This window comes from Petaurus breviceps, unplaced genomic scaffold, assembly GCF_028583685.1.
Source record: "Petaurus breviceps papuanus isolate PSGF00001 unplaced genomic scaffold, PetGlider_PUasm1.0 90925, whole genome shotgun sequence".
In the NCBI taxonomy this organism is placed as follows: domain Eukaryota; kingdom Metazoa; phylum Chordata; class Mammalia; order Diprotodontia; family Petauridae; genus Petaurus; species Petaurus breviceps.
Window position 1 is genome coordinate 24,664,098 of NW_027187380.1, and position 21,786 is coordinate 24,685,883.

At 38.6% G+C, this 21,786-nt stretch overlaps 1 protein-coding gene across 9 annotated transcripts in view; it reads right to left on the reverse strand.

Annotated features, from left to right (window-relative positions):
* CEP112 (centrosomal protein 112) overlaps nucleotides 1-21,425 on the reverse strand; it is a 555,671-nt gene extending 534,246 nt beyond the window's left edge. For 7 of the 9 annotated variants that reach the window (XM_069076590.1, XM_069076589.1, XM_069076587.1 and 4 more), the window contains exons 1-2: nucleotides 21,289-21,425; nucleotides 17,279-17,421 (exon numbers count right to left, since the gene is read on the reverse strand). In XM_069076590.1, the coding sequence (XP_068932691.1) occupies nucleotides 17,279-17,401 (123 nt within the window). In that variant the 5' untranslated portion in view covers nucleotides 17,402-17,421; nucleotides 21,289-21,425. Of the gene's footprint in view, nucleotides 1-13,342; nucleotides 13,383-17,278; nucleotides 17,422-21,288 lie in introns of those variants that run through there. The other 2 variants (XM_069076594.1, XM_069076595.1) reach the window with 2 other exon arrangements.
* Nucleotides 21,426-21,786: the final 361 nt, after the last annotated feature.

Below are 21,786 nucleotides of genomic sequence, written 5' to 3' on the forward strand. Positions count from 1 at the left end.
TAATAAAGTTTCGGTAGCATGAGAGCATTCCAATTCTTCATGACTCCATTTGATATTTTCTTAGCAAAGATACTGGAGTGGTTTGCCATTTCCTTCTCCAGTTCATTTTACAGATGAGGAAACTGAGGCAAACGGTTCACTGACTTGTCTGAGGTCACACAGCTAATAAGTGTCTGAGGCTGAATTTGAACTCAGGTCCTCCTGTCTCCAGGCTCAGTGCTCTATCCACTGCACCTTCTAGCTGCCCAATGGGAGACTGAGAAAAAAAAAAACAGTAGCTATTTATCAGTAAACTGTAGTGAAATGGACAAAGAGCTTCTTCACAGTAGTTTATTGAATAATTTTAAAATAAGCAATTTTATAGAAAAGAAAACTGAAAGACAATAGTTAAAGGTCTAAAGTAAATCGCTAAGAGAAATCAGAGTTCTGAAATCCAAAGCTCCACTTATTTGACCACTTGACCATACTATATATCAACTGGTAGCTTATTTTTCTAGTGCAGAAGAACAGTGAAAATGGGAATCATCCGCAAAAACTTCCAAAATGAAACTCCTTATATAACAATAGCAGAATATAAATTAAGAACAATGCAGAGGAGAAACTATGTTTAGGTATGTGGTAACAAATTATTTTCCCTTATGTTTATTACACTAGCTTTTGAAACTAAAAATGCACTAAAATATAAAATGTCTAATTTATGTTTCCGTTTTTTGTGTGGACATAAAAATAAAATCCACTCTCTTCCTTCAAGGAACTTACATTCTTTTGAGGGGGGAAGGGGAAGGGGAAAGAGATCCAGCACATATACAAACAAGTATAATAGCTCTTTGGCCCATTCATGCTGTTGAGAATAAAGACCTTTTTAACCAGATTTTCAACATCCCAGAAAATTCTGACATATGTCGAAAGGGCCAGATAGTTATTATGAATCTTTTGAAGGGATGTCAAACATCAATGCTAAGCTCAGTCTCCCTGGGAAAAAAAAAAGAGAAAAAAGCTCCAGGTTGACAAGTAGTGAGAATATTGGTAAAAAATTGCAACAGTTCACCCAAACTATAGTCATGGTCAAAACACAATTAAAGGAGTTACCTGGGGTTTTTCACTATAAAATAAGGGCTGTCGTACTCGCTTCCCCATCAACATTTTTATTTAACAGAATGATCACTGAAATCAGAATCTTCATGGGTGGAAAAATATATCCAAAGAGTAGGGATAAGACTAGGTGCTGCTTGTACAATTTCTCAAGCTCAAAAAGGTGAGTTAATTCTTGAAGGAAATGATATTTAATTAGTATCAAGTTTCCTGATTCCACAGGCTGACAGTAAAAAAAAAAAAAACAATGATATGAAAAAGTTTTAAATGGCTTTTGTTACTGAGAAAGGCATAGTGCAAAAGGCTGACAAATAAGTTCAAATCATATAGATGCCAAAAGTCATGTCCTAAGGACTCAACATTTACTCAAATGTTATGATAAAATACAGTTGGCCATTTGGGAATTTTTTTCCCTTTTCAAAAATCTGTTGCCACTCTGACAGATTACGATAAAATTCTATTTTAAAATGTATTGAACCAGATCAAACCAGATCAGGTGTCCCTGAGTTCTGGAAGACTGAGCTCAAATCCTGAGGGGTCTTTCTGTGATGCAAAAACAGGCTTTAAATATGGGCCTCTTAACAGACAGCCTAATGAAGTTCAAAAAAGCTATCTGCTAATTCTGCACTATAATAAAAAAAAGGTATTATTAGGGAAAAAAAGGGATAGAACAAAGAAAATTAGAGAAAAGTCTTAATAATGGGGTTAGAGAAGAAAGAGAGGATAGATGAATTTAAAAAAAGCCTTCATAAGAAAAGGTAGTACCTGAACAAAACCTTGAAGGAAGACATGAATTCTGAGAGGCAGAGTTGAGAAGGGAGTGCATTCTAGGTATTATAGATGGTTTGTGTAAATATACAGAGGAAAGAGATGGAGTATTACATTTGGGGAATGACCCATTAGTATGAAATAAGACTGAAAAGGTATGTAGAACACAGATTAAGGAGAGCCTTAAATGCAAAGCTAAAGAGTTTCAATTTCATCCTAAAGATAGTGTGGATTCACTAAGGGTTTAGGGGGAAATTAGTGACAAAGTCATATTCTATCCTTAGGAAGTTTAAATGAGATAACATACATTAAGCTTTGCAAACATTGAACACTATATAAATGCTAGCTATTATTATTGTGATAACTATTGGAAGAATGGATCAGTCAAAAGAAACTGGAAGCAGGGAGATAAATTACTAGGCTATTTACAACAGTCTCTAGGAATGACTCTAGGTCAATGTGATGAGGGCTTGAATTAGGATAGTAACCATGTAAAGGGAGATAATTGAATGGAGACAATATGTTATGCAGATAGAATCAATAAGACCTGGAGAATGACTGAATAGGGGAGAGGGAGAGTCAAGGATGACAATGAGGTTACAGAACTCTGTAATTTAGAAGGTTCTAAACAGAAATAGGGCAATTTGGAGAGGCAGGTTTGCAAGAGAAGATGAGTTCTGTTTGGACATATTGAATTTGAGATGCCTACAGAACATCTGAAAGGGATTATCTAGCAGGCAACTGATGACACATGAGTGAAGTTCAGGACAATAACTATACAAATCTGAGAGTCATTTATACATAAATGATACTTGAACCTATAAGAACTATTGAAGTCTCCAAAGGAAAGATTACAGAGACAGAAAAGGACTAAAACTCTGGGGAACACCCATGTAAAAGAAGCAGGAGATATATGATGATACAACAAAGGAGAATGAATAGGAATGGTTTAGACAGGAGAATATTCAGTAGCAATGTCAAGGAATCCAGGGAGGATATAGCATCCAAAAGGACAGAGCTGTCAATAGGATCAAAAACTACTAAGAAGTCAAAAAAGGATGTTGGACTTAGCAGTAAAGGGACTGTTGGCAACCTTGGAAAAAGTTGTTTTAGTAGTGGTGGTATCAGAAGTCAGAGTAGAATGAGAAATGAGAAACAGCAAAAGTGAGAACAGACAATTCCTTCCAGAAATCTGATAGTGAAAAAGAAAAGATTAATAGCTTGAGTTGAGTTGATGGAAGGATAATGTGAAGGTTGGTGTTTGTGTTTTGTTCTTTTTTGTATATTGGGTATTCCAGAGAAAGTAAACAGAAAAACTGAAAATGAAATAGAGTGAGTAATCGATGGGCAATCTCCTCAAGTACATGGGAAGGAACAGAATAGAGAGTACAAACACAAGTAAGGGGCCATGGCAAAGAGAAGGGCCCCTTAATCCACTGAGAGGAAAAAGAATAGGGAGTAAAAAGATTGAGGTGGATGAGAATGAGAATACAGGGATAAGTAAAAGGGAGGCAGATTTTGCCCCAGGAGAGAAAAGAACTCAAAAGTACTAGATGACCAGGGCCTCTGCATTCCAGGGTCTTATAAGGATACATGGTGAGAGGGCAATGTTCCTTCTTCAAAAACCAAGGAGTAGGAATGAGAGGTGAGGTATGACATGCAATTGGGGTCAGAGTCTAGTCTTTGTTTCCCAAGGGCTAGACTGAATGGCACCAGCTCATTAGTTACATCACAAAATGCCAGAGGATTAAGTACATCAAAAAAAAAAACTCTCCCTCACATAGAACATGCATTCAGTTCAATGTCAGGTCTAGTATTTAAAGTAAAGCCTCAGTCTTCTGGGTGTGCAGTCTAGAGTCTAGTAACTCTGTCAAGGTGACACTAGGCATATGCTTAACCACTGATAGATTCTGTCAAATACGGTCCAGGCAACAGATTGACTCTGCTGAGAACCAACTTAGTTAAGTCTGGAAAGACTTACAAACCAGTAAGTTGGTCACTGGATAAATTGTTTGGACATGACAAGTCATGAAAAAAGGAATCTTCACTATAACTTATATACAAATAATTAACTCTACTAACAACTAATCAAAAAGTTATATTACAGATTGGAATCGTAAACAATCTATTTCATAATACTCCCTACTATGTACTTATATTCTTTACTATATATATATATATATGAATATATGTATATATATACATATTCTTTACATACTTAGATTCTATTTTGTATTACTGCTTATGTACATGCCTTACCCACGCTACCTGATCATTAGCTACTTGTGATCAGTGATTGTAACTTGTTCATCTCTATACCCCCAAAACTTTGCACACATTAAATGGTTTTAAATCAAAATAAGTTTACAGCTTAAACAATACTTTAGACTGCAAGTAATTTTCCATTATGCCTAAACCCATACGATATACATAGTGGTTCTATTCAGTTGCTAAAAAGCAAAAGAACAAGAGTAAATTGTGTTACCCTTCTTATGCCATACTTTCTATTTTATTCATCTCTTTCATAACAATCACTCACATTGTTATGATTTTTTACTAATTACTGTAAACCATAAAATCTTAGTTTTCATTGACAACATCAACAGAATGTGGTGTCAGCAAGACACAATCTAAGTAGTTTTGGAATTAAAATCAGAAGATTTAGGTTGGCACTCAGCCTCTGCCACTTAGTAGCTATGTGATTTTGTAACATACACTTCACTGCAAGACTGCTGTCTGAAAAGGCCCAGAGAAGCCTAGCTCTTTCACATATCCCGCAGGAATATATTACAAAAGGCAAAAAGAGAAAAGCTTATCACCAAAATCACAGGCCCAATAAAACAGAGTACAATACTACAAGGGAAAAAAATTGATCTTTAAGATAATGGAATGACTTTCAAGCATTTCTGATATAAAGACCAGAGCTGAGTAGAAACTCCGAAATGCAAACATGGAAGTCAAGAGAAACCTAGAATGAAAAATATATTTGAGCAACTAAAAAAGGATGAACTGATGAGAGAGTTCTTACATTCTAACAGGTGTCTTCAAGATTTACAGAGGGAGTTAAAACTAAGACCATGTCTTTTTATTTTAAAGTTAAAATAAAATTACCATGGGTAGTTTTGATCTGTGTTGAACATCTTAAGAGTATAAGGAGGGGTGGCCAGGTAGCACAGCAGTAAGAGCACCGGCTCCAGTGTCGGGATGATCTGGGGATCAAATCCGGGCTCAGATACTTAGCACCACACCCAGAAATAACTGGCCGTGTAACCTTGAGCAAGTTACTTAACCCCGATTGCTTTAAAAAAAAAAAAAAAGAGTATAAGGAAAAGAGAAGAAAAAAGAATACAACAGAGAACAAGTGAAGAAACAGGGAATCAAACTGACTGTGCCTCAAGATTGGAAAGCCTTAGGAAAAGAGTATACAAACATAGAGGAAGAGATGGGGGGAGTAGGCATCATATGAATATATCATTTGTATGTGAACTAGGCAAAGTACTATTGAAAACACACAAACACACAAACACACACACAGAAAGGGAAAGGGGGAGTTAGAAAAAAGGGTAAATTTTCAGGGACTGAATAGTCACAAGCAAACCAAACTATAAAGGAGAATTTAGAAGGAAAGAATATGAAAGTGAAAGAACCAGAGAATTAGAGAGAGAAAAAGGGGATAATTGAGTCAAAATAAATTGCTTCAACTATATACAGATCATATTACTTCTCTATCATAACCTTCTTCCACATAAAGGTTTTAAGAAAATATAACATTCCCTACTGTTAAGAACATTTATAAATCATAGGAATAATAGTATCTATATAAAACCAAGAGCTATAATTATATGTAATGGAGAAACAAATGCATGAGGCCTTCCCAAGGAGATCAGGAATAAAGCAAGAATGTTCATTATCACCATTATTATTTGATATTGTAATTGAAATGCTAACTACAGAAAAATACAAGAAAAGCAATTGAGGAATAAGTTTAGACAAAGAAAAAATAAAAGTATTACTTTTCTACAGATGATATGAGGTTTTACTTAAAGAACCCTAGAGATCATCCAGTAAGTTAACTAGTATTCATTAGCACCTACATTACAGGAACTCTGTTAAGAATTAGGAATGCAGAGGCAGAGCCAAGACAGCAGAGTAAAAGCAGGAACTTGCTTGAACTACCTCTCCAACCACCTCCAATATCTGTAAAAAAAAAATTACTCTAAACAAATTTTAGAGCTACATAATCCAAAAAGTGACAGAGAGAAACAAATCTTGCCCTGAAGGCAGCCTGGCAGGCCAACAGGAAGGGTCTATTGTACCAGGCTGGGAGCCAAGAGTACTGCAGCATGAGCCTTGCCAGCCCCAACCAGTGGCACAGACTGGCAGGAGCAGACTTCAGGAGAGTGAATCACCAGCAACTGTGGTGGTTTCCAGACTTCTCAACCCATAAAGGCCAAAAAGAAAGAAAGCGGTTATTAGGAAACTCTGTTGGAATGGAATAAAAGAAGAGGGGAGTCTGGCCCCTGCCCCAAGGGTGAAAGATGGGGGCAGCATGGTGGCTGCAGCTGCTGCCACATGGATGCCTCTGGAGCTCCTGGCCTGCAGATCATAGGGGGACCAAGTGATCATTCAGAGACTAATCACTCTTGCTTTGACCAGCTTGGATCTGGGTCGCAGTCTTGGGTGGTGCTCCTGGGGTGAGGAACGCTAGTGTGCCAGAGCTTGTGGTGGCTGTAGAGATAGCACCCTCCTCATAGCTCTGACAACAGCTCTGAAAACAACTGTGAAAAACCCAGCAATTTGGGACACAGCTTTCTCTCTGGAAACAGAGTTGTATGTGGCAAAGAGCTCATGTAATTGCTGGCAAGACGAGAAAACAGAACAATCAGACCACAGAATCTTTCTTTGGGGACAAAAAGGATCAAAACATGGAACTAGAAGAAGACAACAAAGTCAAAACTCCTGTATCAAAAGCTTCCAAGAAAAATATGAAATGGTTGCAGACCATGAAGGAACCCAAGAAGAATTGTGAAGATCAAGTAAGAGAAGTAGAGGAAAAATTGGGAAGAAAAATAAGAATGATGTAAGAAAATAATGAAAAGTGAGTCAACAGCCTGATAGAAGAAAATAACATCCTAAAAAACAGACTAATTCAAATGGCAAAAGAGGCTCAAAAAGTCAATGAGGAGAAGAATGCCTCAAAAAGTCAAAGTGGCCAGATGGAAAAGGAATTTCAAAAACTCACTGAAGATAATTCCTTCAAAATTAGTTTGCAGCAACTGGAAGTTAATGACTTTATGAGAAATCAAGATACTATTAAACAGATCCAAACAAATGAAGAAATAGCAGGCAATGTGAAATATCTCATTGGAAAAACCACTGACCTGGAAAATAGATGCAGGAGAGAGAATTTAAAAATTATTGGACTACCTGAAAGCCATGATCAAAAAAAAAAGCCCAGATACTCACCGGGGGGCGGAGCCAAGATGGCGGAGTAGAAGCACAACCTTCCCCAATCCATGTAAAAAGGGGACTCTAAACAAACTTTGGAGCTGCAGAACACACAAAATGACACAGAGAAGCTAACCTCCTGCTGAGGACAGCCCAGCAGGAATCCAGCACAGTGCTCTGGGAGCCGAGCCCAGCCCCATCCCAAGGCTTTAGCCCCAGGGCGGGCCTGACCAGCTGCCGGCCCTCCAAAGGGACTCCAGATCAGCAGCAGCTGTGGCCGTTTCCAAATTTATTAACACAGAGATGCGAAAGACAAAGTGAGAGGTTAGTGCAGTCTGGACTTTGGGACCAGTAAGTGGCAGTGCATGGCTTTTACCCCCGGGGCGAGAAGCCACTGAGACGCAGGCACAGCCAGCCAGTGCCACGTGGAGGCTTCAGCTCCTAGCCTGCAGTGTAGGGGTACCAAGCACCAGTCTGAGAGGTAATCGCTCTTGCTTTAACCTGCTTGGATCTGCATTGCAGTCTAGGGTGGAGGTCCTTGGGTGTGTGTCCAGCTTGCCAGAGTGTGGAGACCTGAGAGGGTACCCATCTAATACCTCCAGCAGCTGAGAAAACCCCAGCATTTGGGACGAAAGCTCCCCTGTCTGGTGGCAGAGACCTACTGTGGCAAAAAAAAACAACCCAAATATCAAGTAATTGAGTGGCAAAATGAGCAGCCAAAGGAAACAAAGCAGACAGAAGATTCCAACATTACATTCCTATTTTGGGGACAAAAAAGAGCAGAGCATGGAAGAGGAGGAAAACAGTGAAGTCAGAACTCCTGCATCAAAAGCTTCAAAGGAAAATACAAGCTGGTTACAAGCCATAGAGGACCTCAAGAAGCAGATAAGAGAAGTGGAGGAAAAATTAGGAAGATAAATGAGAACAATGCAAGAAAATTATGAAATGAGAGTCAACAGCCTGACTGAGGAAAATCACACCTTAAAAAACAGACTGACTCAAATGGCAAAGGAGGCTCAAAAAGGCAATGAGGAGAAGAATGCCTTAAAAAGTCGAATTTGCCAGATGGAAAAAGAATCTCAAAAGCTCACTGAGGAGAATCATTGCTTCAGAATTAGATTGGAGCAAATAGAAGCTAATGACTTTATGAGAAATCAAGATGCTGTTAAACAGATCCAAACAAATGAAAGAATGGAAGGCAATGTGAAATATCTCATGGGAAAAACCACTGACCTGGAAAATAGATCCAGGAGAGATAATTTAAAAATTATTGGACTACCTGAAAGCCATGACCAAAGTAAGAACCTAGAAATCATCCTCCAGGATGTTCTCAAAGAAAACTGCCCTGATGTTTTAGTACCAGAGGGTAAAATAGAGGTTGAAAGAATCCACCAATCACCTCCTGAAAAAGATCCCCAAAAGAAAACTCCTAGGAATATTATAGCCAGGTACTGGAATTCCCAGATTAAGGAGAGAATATTACAAGCAGCTAGGAAGAAACAATTTGAATATTGTGGAAACACAATCAGGATAACCCAGGATCTGGCAGCTTCTACACTGAGGGATCGAAGGGCTTGGAATATGATATTCTGGAGGGCAAAGGAGCTGGGATTAAAACCAAGAGTCACCTACCCAGCAAAACTGAGTATCATGTTTCAGGGGAAAATATAGTCATTTAGTAGAATAGAGGACTTTCAAGCATTCTTGCTGAAAAAATCAGAGTTGAATTGAAAATTTGACATTCAGATACAAGAAGCAAGAGAAGCATGAGAAGGTAAACAGGGAAAAGAAATCATAAGGAACTTATCAAAGTTGAACTACTAACATTCCTACATGGAAAAACAATAATTGTAACTTATGAAACTTTTCTCAGTAGTTGAAGGGATTAGAAATATATACATATGTCTATATATGAGGGTATATGGGCTTATGAATACATATGTAAATGTGTGTATATATGTTTACAGGTATACATAGATAGAGGGCACAGGATCAATTTAACAGGAAGGGATGATACTTAAAAGGTGAAATTAAGAGGTGAGAGGAATATAATGAGAAGAGATGGGGAGAGACAGATTGGGGTAAACTATCTCATACAGAAGAGGCAAGGTAAAATGGTTACAATGGAGGGAAAGAATAGGAAGGCAAAAGGGAATGGGCCAACCTTATTTCCACTGAATCTGGCTTGAGGAGGGAGTGAAATACACACTAAATTGGGTATCACCCTCCAGGACAGTAGGGGGAAAGGGGATGAGGGGGGGATGATAGAAGGGAGGGAAGGCTGGGGCAGGGAAGGAAGTTGGAAGGACCCACTTTTGAAAAAGGACGGGATCAAAGTAGAGAATAGAACAAGTGGGAGGTGGAATAGGAGGGAGGGAAATATAGTCAGTCTTTTACAATATATCTACTATGTTATTGTTTTGCATTAGCCACACATGTACATCCTATACTGAACTGCTTATCTTCCCAGTAAGGGTGGGAGACAAGGAAGGAAGGGAATGAATCTGGAATTGAAAGTTTTAAAATAATATATATATATGTGTGTGTGTGTGTGTGTGTGTGTGTGTGTGTGTGTGCGCGTATATATATATATATATATACATATATATATATATATATACTATTATTAATACCATCTTACATGTAATTGGGAAATAAGATATACAGGCACTGAGGCATAAAGATCCACTGGAAAAGTTGAAAGGGGTATGGGAGAAAATATGGGAGAGAGCAGATTGGAGGAGGGGATATCCTGTGGGACTGCTATTTTGGGGCGGTGGGTAGGGGAAAAACTGGGATAAAATTTGTAACTCAAAATCTGGCGGAAATGAATGATGTAAATCGGAAGTTAATAAAGCATTAAAAAAAAAATCCCAGAAATCATTCTTCAATAAGTTCTCAAGGAAAATTGCCTTGATGTTTTAGAACCAGAGGGCAAAACAGAGGATGAAAGAATCTACTGCTCACCTCTTTAAAAAATTCCCAAAAAGAAAACTCCCAGGAATATTATTATAGATAAATTTCAGAGTTCACAGGTCAAGGAGAAAATATTACAAGAAGTCAGAAAGAAACACTTTGAGTAGTGTGGAAACACAATCATGATAACACAAAGTCTAGCAGCTTCTACATTAAGGGATCAAAGGGCTTGAATGATATTCTTGAGGTCAAAGGATTAAAACGAAGAATCACCTACCCAGCAAAACTGAGTATCATCTTTCAGGGGAAAATATGGTCATTCAATGAAATAGAGGACTTTTAAGCATTCTTAATGAAAAAATCACAGCTGAACAGAAAATTTCAAATACAAGAAGAAAGAGAAGCATGAGAAGGTAAAGAGGAAAAAGAAATCATAAGGAACTTATTAAAGTTGAACTATTCACATTCTTACATGGAAAAATGATAATTGTAACTCATGAGACTTTTCTCAGTATGAGGATAGGTGAAGGGAATATACATATATGTGTGTGTACGTGTGTATACATGTATATATATATATGTATAGGAGGGTGTATATATGCAAGTGTGTGTATATGTGTGTACATGTATACATAGAAACAGGGCACAGGATGAGTTGAATATGAAGGGATGATATATAAAAAAGAAAATTAAGAGGTGAGAGAGGAATATATTGGGAGGATAAAAGGAAAGACAGAATAAGGTAAATTATCTCATATAAAAGAGGCAAGAGAAAACTATTACAATGGAGGGGAAGAGCAGGAAGGTGAAAGGGAATGGATCAGCCTTACTCTCATTGAATTTGGTTTAAGGAAGGAATAATATACATACTCAATTGAGTATCTTACCCTACATGAAAGTAGGGGGGAAGGGAATAAAAGGGGGAATAGAAGAGGAGGACAGATTGGGGAAGAGGGTAATTAGAAGCAAACACTCTTGAAAAGGGACAGGGTCAAAGTAGAAAACAGAATAAGTGGGGGACAGGATAGGATGGAGGGAAATATAGTTAGTCTTTCACAATATAACTAGTATGGAAACATTTTGTGTAACTTCACATGTACAACCTATATTGAATTATTTGTCTTTCCAGTGGGAGTGGGTGAGGAGGGAAGGGAAAGAATCTTGAAACCAAGTTTTTAAAACAAATGTTAAAAAAAGTGAAGTCTTAAGGAGGCAGAGATAAGGAAGAAGAGCATTCTAGACACAGAGAACAACCAGAGAAAATCACAACATTTTTTCATATGACTATAAGCCTGACCTTCTTTCCCAGAGAACTGTCTGTTCATATCCTTAAACCATTTACCAATTAGGAAATAGTTCTTTTTCTTATAAATTTGAATTGATTTCTTATATATATTGGAAATGAGATCTTTATCAGAGAAATAATGTTAATATTTTTCCCAACAAACTATTTCCTTTTCATCTTAACTTTATTTATTTGGGCAAAAACTCCTTAATTTATAAAACAAAACTATCTCTCCTATGATCCTCTATTCCTCGGTCAAGACCTTTTCTCCTAACCAGAGATCTTATAAATTATGTTTTCCTTATGTTCTAATTTGATTATGACATGATCTGTCATATTTAGGTCATATACCCATTTGGACCTTATATTTGTAAAAGGTGTGAAGTATTGGTATATATATATATAATTTTTTCTATACTGTTGTCCAATTCCCAGCAGCTTTGTCAAGTAATAAGTGCTAGTCCCAGTAGCAGAGGTCTTTCTATTTAATCAAATACTAAGGTATTAGATACATCATTTGCCTCTAGTTGTTGTCCATCTAATCTGCTCCTTTAGCTAAAATGCTAAAGATTGATCTTTATTTTTTAACCAATAACAAACGTTTAAAAATTATTGATTTGTAACATAATTTGAGATTTGACACTGCTAGGAACACTTTATTCCTATTCCTTTTCATTATTTCTCTTCAGATTCTCAACCATTTTTCCCTCCAGATGAATTTTATCTTTTACTAGTTCCATAAAGTAATATTTTGGTCATTTTATTGGCATGGCATTGAGTAAGTAAGTGATTTTACATTGTACTATCATTTTTATTATATTGGTTTATCCTTCCCATGCACAATTAAAATTTTCCAATCTATAACATCAAATAGTATAAAATAAGCAATTTTGAAGGTGTTTATAAATGGGTAAAGAATGAAATAAGCAAGGGGCAGCCAGGTGGCGCAGCAAGTAAAAGTGCCAGCCCCAGCGTCGAGAGACCTGGAATCAGTTCCGGCCCCAGATACTCGGCACCCACACAAAAATAACTGGCCGTGTAACCTTGAGCAAGTTACTTAACCCCAATTGCTTTAAAAATAACAATAATAATAAAATTAAAAAGAATGAAATAAGGAAAACCAGGAGAACAATTTAAGCAATAACAAAACTATAAAAACAACTTCGAAAACAGTAAGAATTATGAACAATACAATTACTAATCATGATTCCAGAGGACTGATAATGAAGCATGCCATCCCTTGCAGAGGTAATAGATTTAGAATGCAGAATGAGAAATATTCCTGAATTGATTGAATTTTTCTTCACTGTGAATAGTTATAACAAGAAATGTTTTTGCTCTTTTTGTTTTTTGCTTTTTTTGGAGGGCAATTGGGATTAAGTGACTTGCTCAACGTCACACGGCTAGTAATTGTGTCAAGTGTCGGAGGACAGATTTGAACTCATGTCCTGACTCCAGGGCCAGTGCTCTATTCACTGTGCCACCTAGCTGCCCGATTCTTTTTTTTTTTCTAATGTTAGAGTGTGGAATGACAAGAAAAAGAGGTTTCTGTCCTTGTTTCTTGAAAATAGAGAGGTGAGGGGAGGCTAGGTGGCGCAGTGAATAGAGCATTGGCCCTGGAGTCAGGAGGACCTGAGTTCAAATTTGGCCTAAGACACTTAACACTTACTAGCCATGTGACCTTGGGCAAGTCACTTAACCCCAATTGCCCTGCCCTCCCCCCTCCAAAAAGAAAAAAAAAGAAAATAGAGAGGTAGGATAGGTGTGGTACTATAGTTGTGAAATGCTGCATGCATCTTTAAATAAGGTCACTGTGTTAGTAGGCTTACTTACCTGTTTTATTTTGTTACTATAGATCTCTCAGGAAGTGTATCTGTAAATATTCATAATATAAAAATAAAACACATTAATAAAACTAAAAAAAAATCACTGAAAAGTTGGGAGATAGAGTGTTACATGCAAGGAACAGCAAGGAGGCCAATGTCAATGAATTACAAAGTATGAGGAGAAGAGTAAGGAATAAGAAGATTGGACAGGTAGGAAGATGCCAAATTCTGAAGGACTTTAAAAGTCAAAGAGAGGATTTTATATTTGATCCGGGAGGCAACTGGAAGCCACTGGTGTTGACTGAATAAAGGAGTGATATGGTCTGTCCTGTGCTTTAGGAAGTACAATTTGACTTTAGGAAGAACAATTTGAGTATCTGAGTAGGGAAAGTATTAAGGCAGGGAGACCAACCAACAGGTTATTACAATAGTTCTGGAAGGAGTTGATGAGGGCCTGCACCAGGTTCGTAGTTGTGTCAAAGGAAAGAAGAGACATTAAAAAGGTAGAAATGCCAGGATTTTGACAACTGCTTGGACATGAAAAGTTAGAGTGAGGAGTTAGGATGACAATCAAATCATGAACCTGGGTTACTGGGAGGATGACGGTATCTACTTTCTACAGTAATAGGAAACGGACAGGGAAAGGAAGATAAGATGTTTACAGGACACCCAATTCAAAATATCTAAAAAGACAACGGAGATGCAAGATGGAGACTGGGAGAGAACTTTAGGGCAGGACAAGTAGATTTCAGAATCATCTGTATTGCGACAATAATTGAAACCTTGAGAGCTGATAAGATAACTAAGTGAAATAGCTAGATGCTATTAATTGGCATGATCTAGATGAAAATGGAACAAAAAAGACAGACAAATGGTAAGACAGGTAAGAAAACCTAAAAAATAATTAAAACAATAACTTCAATAAAGTGTTATGGTTTTGCAGTCATTTCAGTCATGTCCGACTTCATGACCCTTTGGGGGGAATTCCTTGGCAAAGATACTAGAATGGTTTGATACTTCCTTCTTCAGCTCATTTGACAGATGAAGAACTGAGGCAAACAGGGTTAAGTGACTTGCCCAGGGTCACACAGCTAGTAAGTGTCAGGCCAGATCTGAACTCAGGTTCCTGACTCTAGACCCAGCACTCACTCTACTTAGCTGCTTGTTACTTCAGTAAAGGAACAGGACATAAAATAAACTCAAACAAATAACCTCTCTGTATGTTACCAACACTGAAAGGATCAGTGTTTTTATCTTCTTCATCCCACCTATTACATGAAAAGACTTTACCTAAAAGATTAACCTGCCCCTAGATTTTAACTAGTACATGGTATTGAGCTTGGCTTCCCTGAAGCAACTTCCTATTCTCTTTCTCCCATGCCTTTCCCCCTTCCGACCTCCAATGAATTAAGGCCAGGACAAAGCTGCCCCTGGAACTTAAATGGCTCCAGTTACCCTAACACAGCTTCCTGGTTATCTAAAGATATAAAAGGTCCCGACCATATGGAATCTAGGTCCTTTAGGCTTGCTGGATTTCTGAAACTCACAAGAGTACTTTTTTCTGCCCTGCCTGACTAGATGTGTTTCCATATGTGTGGGGAGGGGGCTACAGGGTTTACATGCAGAAAAGTCATGAACCACTGTATCCTTGTCGCAAATTGTTGCTAAATTATGAAAAATATGCTTTGTAAGTACCTCATTTCATCCCAACACCAAAGCTACACTAAGAAAATTCTGACATTAAAGCTGTGCCTTCAACACCAATTTATTCAGCCTAGCTGAAAACTTTTTTTTAAAAATTCCATTCAAAAAAATTACAGAACATAAAAAATATTTGGGAAGTCACATATTAAGTGGAACCATCTAAATATAATCACAAAAACATTCCAAAACATAGACATAAAGACATATCTAAATAAGTGGGGAGGTAGTAAATAATAAAAATTACAGTACTACATAAATTAATTTTCTTATACCCAGAAAGTCACTAAGTTGTATATACCCTTTGACCCAAGTGATATCACTATTAGGCAAATACTCCAAAGAGGAAAAAAGAGAGAAGGACCCATATGTACAAAAATATTCATAACATTTTTTTGTTGTGACAAAGAACTGGAAACTAGGAAAGTAGCTATCAACTAGAAAAGGACTAAACAAATTATGGTAAATGGATGTAACTGAATATTACTGCACTGTAAAAAATAAAGGGATGGGTTCCAAGAAACTTTGGGGAGATTATATGAATTTATAGACAGTGAAGTGAGCAGAAGCTGGAGAACTATTTATGCAGTGACAAAAACAAAAAATAAAAAACTTTGGACTTAAGAACTCTGATCAATATTATAACCAACTACTAATGAGAAGGAATGTGTTTCCCATCGTTTGAGAGATAAAAAATGAATTAGACACTTTCAGACATGGTCAATATGTGGATATGTTTTGGGTGACTATGTTAATTTGTTACAAGAAAGGGTGTTGAGGTTTTTTGCCTGGTCCTAACCCCTAGATGCCATTAAGTCCAACCTACTTATTAGAAAGATGAGGAAAGGGGTGGCTAGGTGGTGCAGTGAATAGAGCACCTGCCCTGGAGTCAGGAGGACCTGAGTTGAAATTTTGCTTCAAACACTTAACACAAAAACTAGCTGTGTGACCTTGAGCAAGTCACTTAACCCCAATTGCCCTCCAAAAAGAAAAAAAAAAAAAGATAAGGAAAATGAGGCCCAGAGTAGTTAAGTGATTTGCAAACTTCTCATGCAATTCAAGTCATAGTGAGCCAATGTTTACTGGCTCCCAAGTCATGTTTCCTCCTTTCTCAAGGAGTTCAGTATAGCTCACATTCTTCCTCTCTTTCACAACTTTTACCTTTATACAAGGGGATTTAAATGCCTAAATTAATGTTCCATCAAACACCTAACCTCCAGTATCTCAGTCTCCTAAGAACCTAAGAACATATTCTTCCATTCTACTTTAGCCACCCACAGGGACAATTTGCACCCTAGATTTTACCATTACTAACATGTTCTGTTCCCATAATCAAAAACTCTTGGCATTACTTTCTCTCATCATAACTCATTATTTAAATTCTCCCTATGTCTTGCCCTCCTAAAACTATTCATTGCCCTCAATGAAACCTCCATTCTCTCTTCCCCACAGTACTTATCTCAAGCCATCACCCTTTCTCTAACTTCACATTCGTCCCTTCCCCATTTCAACTCTTTTATTGTTATTTTTGTTATTCAGTCATTCAGTCATATCCAACTTTTTGTGATCCTATGGACCAGAGTACGCCAGGCCCTTCTATCCTCCACTATTTCTCAAAATCTGTCCAAGTTCATTTTTATTGTTTGCATAAAACTATCTATCCATCTCATCCTCCACTGTCCTCTTCTCCTTTTGCCTACAAATTTTCCCAGCATCAGGGTCTCTTCTAATGAATCTCATCTTCTCATTATGTGGCCAAAGTATTTAAGCTTCAATTTTAGTATCTGACCTTCCAGTGAACAGCCTGAATTAGTTTCTTTAAGTATTGACTAATTTGATCTCCTTGTGTCCAAGGGACTCTCAAAAGATTTCTCCAATTACACAACTCAAAAGCATCAATTCAGCTTTTTTTATAGTTCAACTATCACAGTCATGCACTACTACTGGAAAAACCATAGCTTTAACTATATGAACCTTTTGTCAGCAAGGTAATGTCTCTGTTTTTAGTATGCTGTTCAGATTTACTATAGCTTTCCTTCCAAGAGCAAACATCTTTCAATTTCATGGCTGCAGTCACCATCTGCGGGGATCTTTGAGCCCAAGAACAGAAAAATCTGACTTTGTTTCCATTTCTCCTTCCTCTATTTGCCAGGAAATGATGGGACCAGTTGTCGAGATCTTAGTTTTTTGCTTTTGGTTGTGGTTTTTTTTTTTTAAGCTTCAAGCCATCTTTTACACTCACCTCTTTTACCCTCATCAAGGGGCTTCTTAATTCCTCTTCACTTCCTGCCATCAGAGTAGTATCACTTGAGATTGTTGACATTTCTCCCAGCAACCTCGGTCTGGCTTTTGATTCATCCAGCATGGCATTTCACATGATGTACTCTGCATATAAGTTAAATAAATAAGGTAACAATATATGGCTTTCTCATACTCCTTTCCCAATCTTAAACCAATCAGTTGTTCCATGTTCAGTTTTAACTGTTGCCCCTTGGCTAACATACAAGTTTCTCAGGAGACAAGTAATATGATCTGGTACTCCAATCTCTTTGAAGACTTGCCACATTTTGTTGTGATCCACACAATCAAAGGCTCTGGTGTAGAAGTGAAGTAGTGAAGCAGAAGTAGATACTTTTCTGGAACTCTTGCTTTCTCCATAATCCAGCAAATATTGGCAATTTTGTCTCTTGTTCCTCTGCCTCTTCAAAAACCAGCTTACTCTGCTGGTCATTTTTTGGTTCACATAATGGTAAAGCCTAGACTGCAGAATCTTAAGTATACCTTCCTGGCATATGAAATAAGTGCAATTGTCTGGTATTTTGAACATTCCTTGACATTGTCCTTCTTTAGGATTAGGATGTAAACTGATCTTTTCCAATCTAGTAGCCAATGCTGAGTTTCCCAAATTTGCTGGCATACTGAGTGCAATACTGTGACAGCATCATCTTTTAGGATTTTAAATAGCTCAGCTAAAATTCTATCAACTCCACTAGCCTTACTGTTAGCAATGCTTCCTAAGGTTCACTTAACTTCAATTCTCCAGGATATCTGGTACAGATCAGTAACAATACTATCATGATTATTGGTTATCAGTGATGTTAGGATCTTTCTTGTGTAGTTCTTTTGTGTATTCTTGCCACCTCTTCTTAATCTCTTCTACTTCTGTTAAGTCCCTACCATTTTTGTCTTTTAGCATCCCCATTTTTACATGAAATGTTCTCTTGATATCTCTAATTTTCTTGAAAAGATCTCTTGTATTTCCCATCCTATTGTTTTCTCTTTCTTTGCTTATTTTTAAGAAAACTTTATTTCTCCTTGCTTTCTCTGGAATTCTATATTCAGTTCCATATACTTTCCCTTTCTCCTTTATCTTTTATTCTCCTTTTTTCAGTTATTTGTAAAACCTCATTAGACAGCCATTTTGCTTTCCTCCTCTTCTTTTTCTTTGGAATGTTTTTGTTGCTGTCTCCTATACAATACCGTAAACCTCCGTCCACAGTTCTTCAAGCACTCTACCAAATCTAACCCCTTAAATTGATTCATCACCTCCACTTCGTATTCATAAGGGATATTATTCAAGTCTATATGATTTGATGATTTTCCCTAAAATTAACCAATTTAAAGCCCACAGTGTCCTCTGCCAAATCCTAGCCTCAGATTACTCTTACCACCTGTCTCTTCTGTTCCTACTCACATTCTTTAGAACCAATCTGGGAAGAAGTTAAACAAAGGAGTTGCCTGAGTCTATTACATATGTATGCTATCTACTCTCAACTAGGTCATTACTGCAACAAAGTAATCCTTTTATGTTTCCTTAATTGATTCAATATTCAACTTCCCACAAAAGTTGTTCTAAATCTAAGCCTCCCAATTCCTCCCACTTCCTACTCCCTCTTAGCTGAGGACCTCACCTCATACTTTCACACTGAGTTCTCTCATCTCCTCTACATCTCAAAATCCTTTGATATTATCCCTTACTCTCCATGTAACCCTTCTATCTCTAATAATAAGGTGCCTCTTATCAAGGTCAATCCCTCATGTGCCCTTGATTCCATTCCTTCCCATCTTCCCTAGTAGGCTGCTTCGACAATCATCCCCTTCTTCTTTAACCTCTGACCTCACCCTATCTACAGTCCCTTCACTGTGTTGACAAACAGGCTCATCTCTCCCATTCTTAATAAACCTGCACTGGCCTCCCACTTCTCAAGTTATTTTCTCCTTTCTTTTTCAGCCATAATCCTAGAAAAAGCTGTCTATACTCATTTCTTCTACTTCTCCTCTCAATCTCTTTTAAACCTGATACAATCTGGTTTCAGATCTTATCACTCATCTGAAACTGTTCTCTCCAAAGTTACCAATGATCTCTTTTAACTGCCAAACCCAAGGACATTTTCGAAGTCCTCATCCTTTTTAATCTCTCTACAGAATCTGACACTACTGAACACTTTCTCTTCCCAAATGCTCTGAGTTTTCTCTACTAATTCTCCAATTTATATGACTGATCCTTCTCAAGATCCTTTGATGTTTCATTATCCATATCACCCAACCCTCCCCAAACCCCCATCTTGGTATATACTAAGGATCTGTCTTGTGCCATTCTCTAACTCCCCTCTTTTGGTGACCTCATAAGTTCCCATGATGACTCCCAAATCTGTACATGCAATACCAGTCTCTCTCATAAGCTCCAGTTCCACATTATCAAATGTCTGTTAGACATTTTAAACTACATATTTACTAAACATCTCAAACTCATTGTATCCAAAAGAGAATTCATTATCTTTTCCAAAAATCCATTTCTCTTCTAAACTTCCTGATTTCTGTCAAGGGCACCACCATCCCTCAATTTCCCCAGGTTCACAACCTTGGCATTATCCTCAACTCCTCATTCTCACCCCTCACAGCCAATCAGTTGCCAAATCTTGACTCCTCGATATCTCTCTCTCACACACACACACAAACAACACCCCCCACCACCACCAAGTCAATCCTTGCCAAAATCTCTCAATTTCATCTTTGCAATATCTCTTAAAGAAGTTCCCTTGCCCTTGACACTGCTGTTACAGGCCCTGATCACCTCATGCCTGAACAACTGAAGCTGTCTGTGCTGGGTCTGCCTGACTCAAGTATCTAATCTATCCTTCATTCAGCCATCAAAATGATTTTCCTAAAGCACAAACCCAACCATGTCACCCTGCTACTCAATAAACACCCCTGACTCCTTACTGCCTCCAGAACCAAAAACAACATTCTGCTTCACATTCAACCTTCTTTATGTCCTAACTCCCTCTTGCCTTTTCAGTCTTCTTGTACTTTACTTCATAGCTTACTCTTGATTCAGTGACATTGGCCTCCTTTCTATTCCAAGAAAATTAACTCTATCACTTTACTCTGAGGATTTTCTTTGACTGTCTTCCATGTCTAGAATGCTCTCTCTCTCACATCACCACATCCTGGCTTCCTTTAAGTCCCAACTAAAATCTCATCTTTTACAAAAAAGTAAGTTTTTCCCAAACTGTCTTAATTCTAGTGATTTCCATCTATTATTTCCCATTTATGTATATACAAATATATCTGTCTGTTGTCTTCTCTATTCTTTAATCAAGCCTCTGTGTATCCCCAGTGCTTAGCACATGGCAGGCAATTAATAAATGTTTGTCGATTGACTGGTTGTTAATTGATTTCAGATCAGTCGATTCTTACTGGTTTGCTGAGAGCCCGAGGAGTCTGCTCACACTATCTTGATGTTTCTACCCTGTTTTTCTTCTTCCAATTGAAAGTAAGTTCCATTTTTATCTTTGTAAGTCCCGGCATCGAGCACAGTGCCTGGACCACAGGTTCGATCTTAATGCATGTTTGTTGACTGAGTCAAGATGAACTGTCAGTTTAACTGAGAGCCAATGGAAAGGCGGGGGAGGGGGAGAGCCAGAGACAGCACAGAGATAGTGCTTCGTGTTTCCCTTCAGGTGTGGGACGTTCTGGAATCTAAAGGCTCCCATGAATTCCACGCCGAGCCTGGGCCCCGGGGAAAATCGTGGGTCGCCCTGGGGCCAGAGCGCGCGCCCGGTCCCAGATGAGGGGCAGTAATAGGGGGAGGGGGGACTCCTCTTCCTCCCCCATCCCCAGCCTAAGGAAGGGTTCTCGACCCCCGCACAGAAGGGCAGCGGTGGACCCTTCAGCCCTGCCTCCCCACCTCCCACTCGGGATCCTGGACTGCATGGATGAAGAATAAAAATCCTAAAAGGCAATAACAACCTGGCGCCCCTATGCTCATCAGTCCTGTCAGTTTCCCGCGTCCACCACAGCCTCCACCGCCAAACGATTTCAAACCACCGCTTACGCCTCTTCAGCTGCCGCCGCCCGGTACTCCCAGCGGGTGGGGTAAGGGGGTGGGATAGAGGGGACTTCCGTCCTCGAAGGCCCGCCCCCCCAAGCCCAGACAGCCAATAGGTGGCGCCGTTGCTATAGCGACCTGCCCAGAATTTCTCCCTCCCACCCCCACCCCCCATCCCCACCCCTATCGCACACCCTGCGCCGCCACCAAGTTCTCGAGTCTGCGCAGCTCCGGCTTCGCCAGAGTCCCAGGGCCCCTCCTTCTGAGGCCTCTCGGAACCCTAAGCGAACCCAGCTTGGGAAGAACCTGGCTTCCAATAGTTCCCGAGAATTTGCGGCTGTGAATGTAAGGAAGCCGGCTGGGCCGGAATTATTCAGGGACTTGAAGTCTGCTCAGGTTGTCTTGTTTGTGTATGCTTA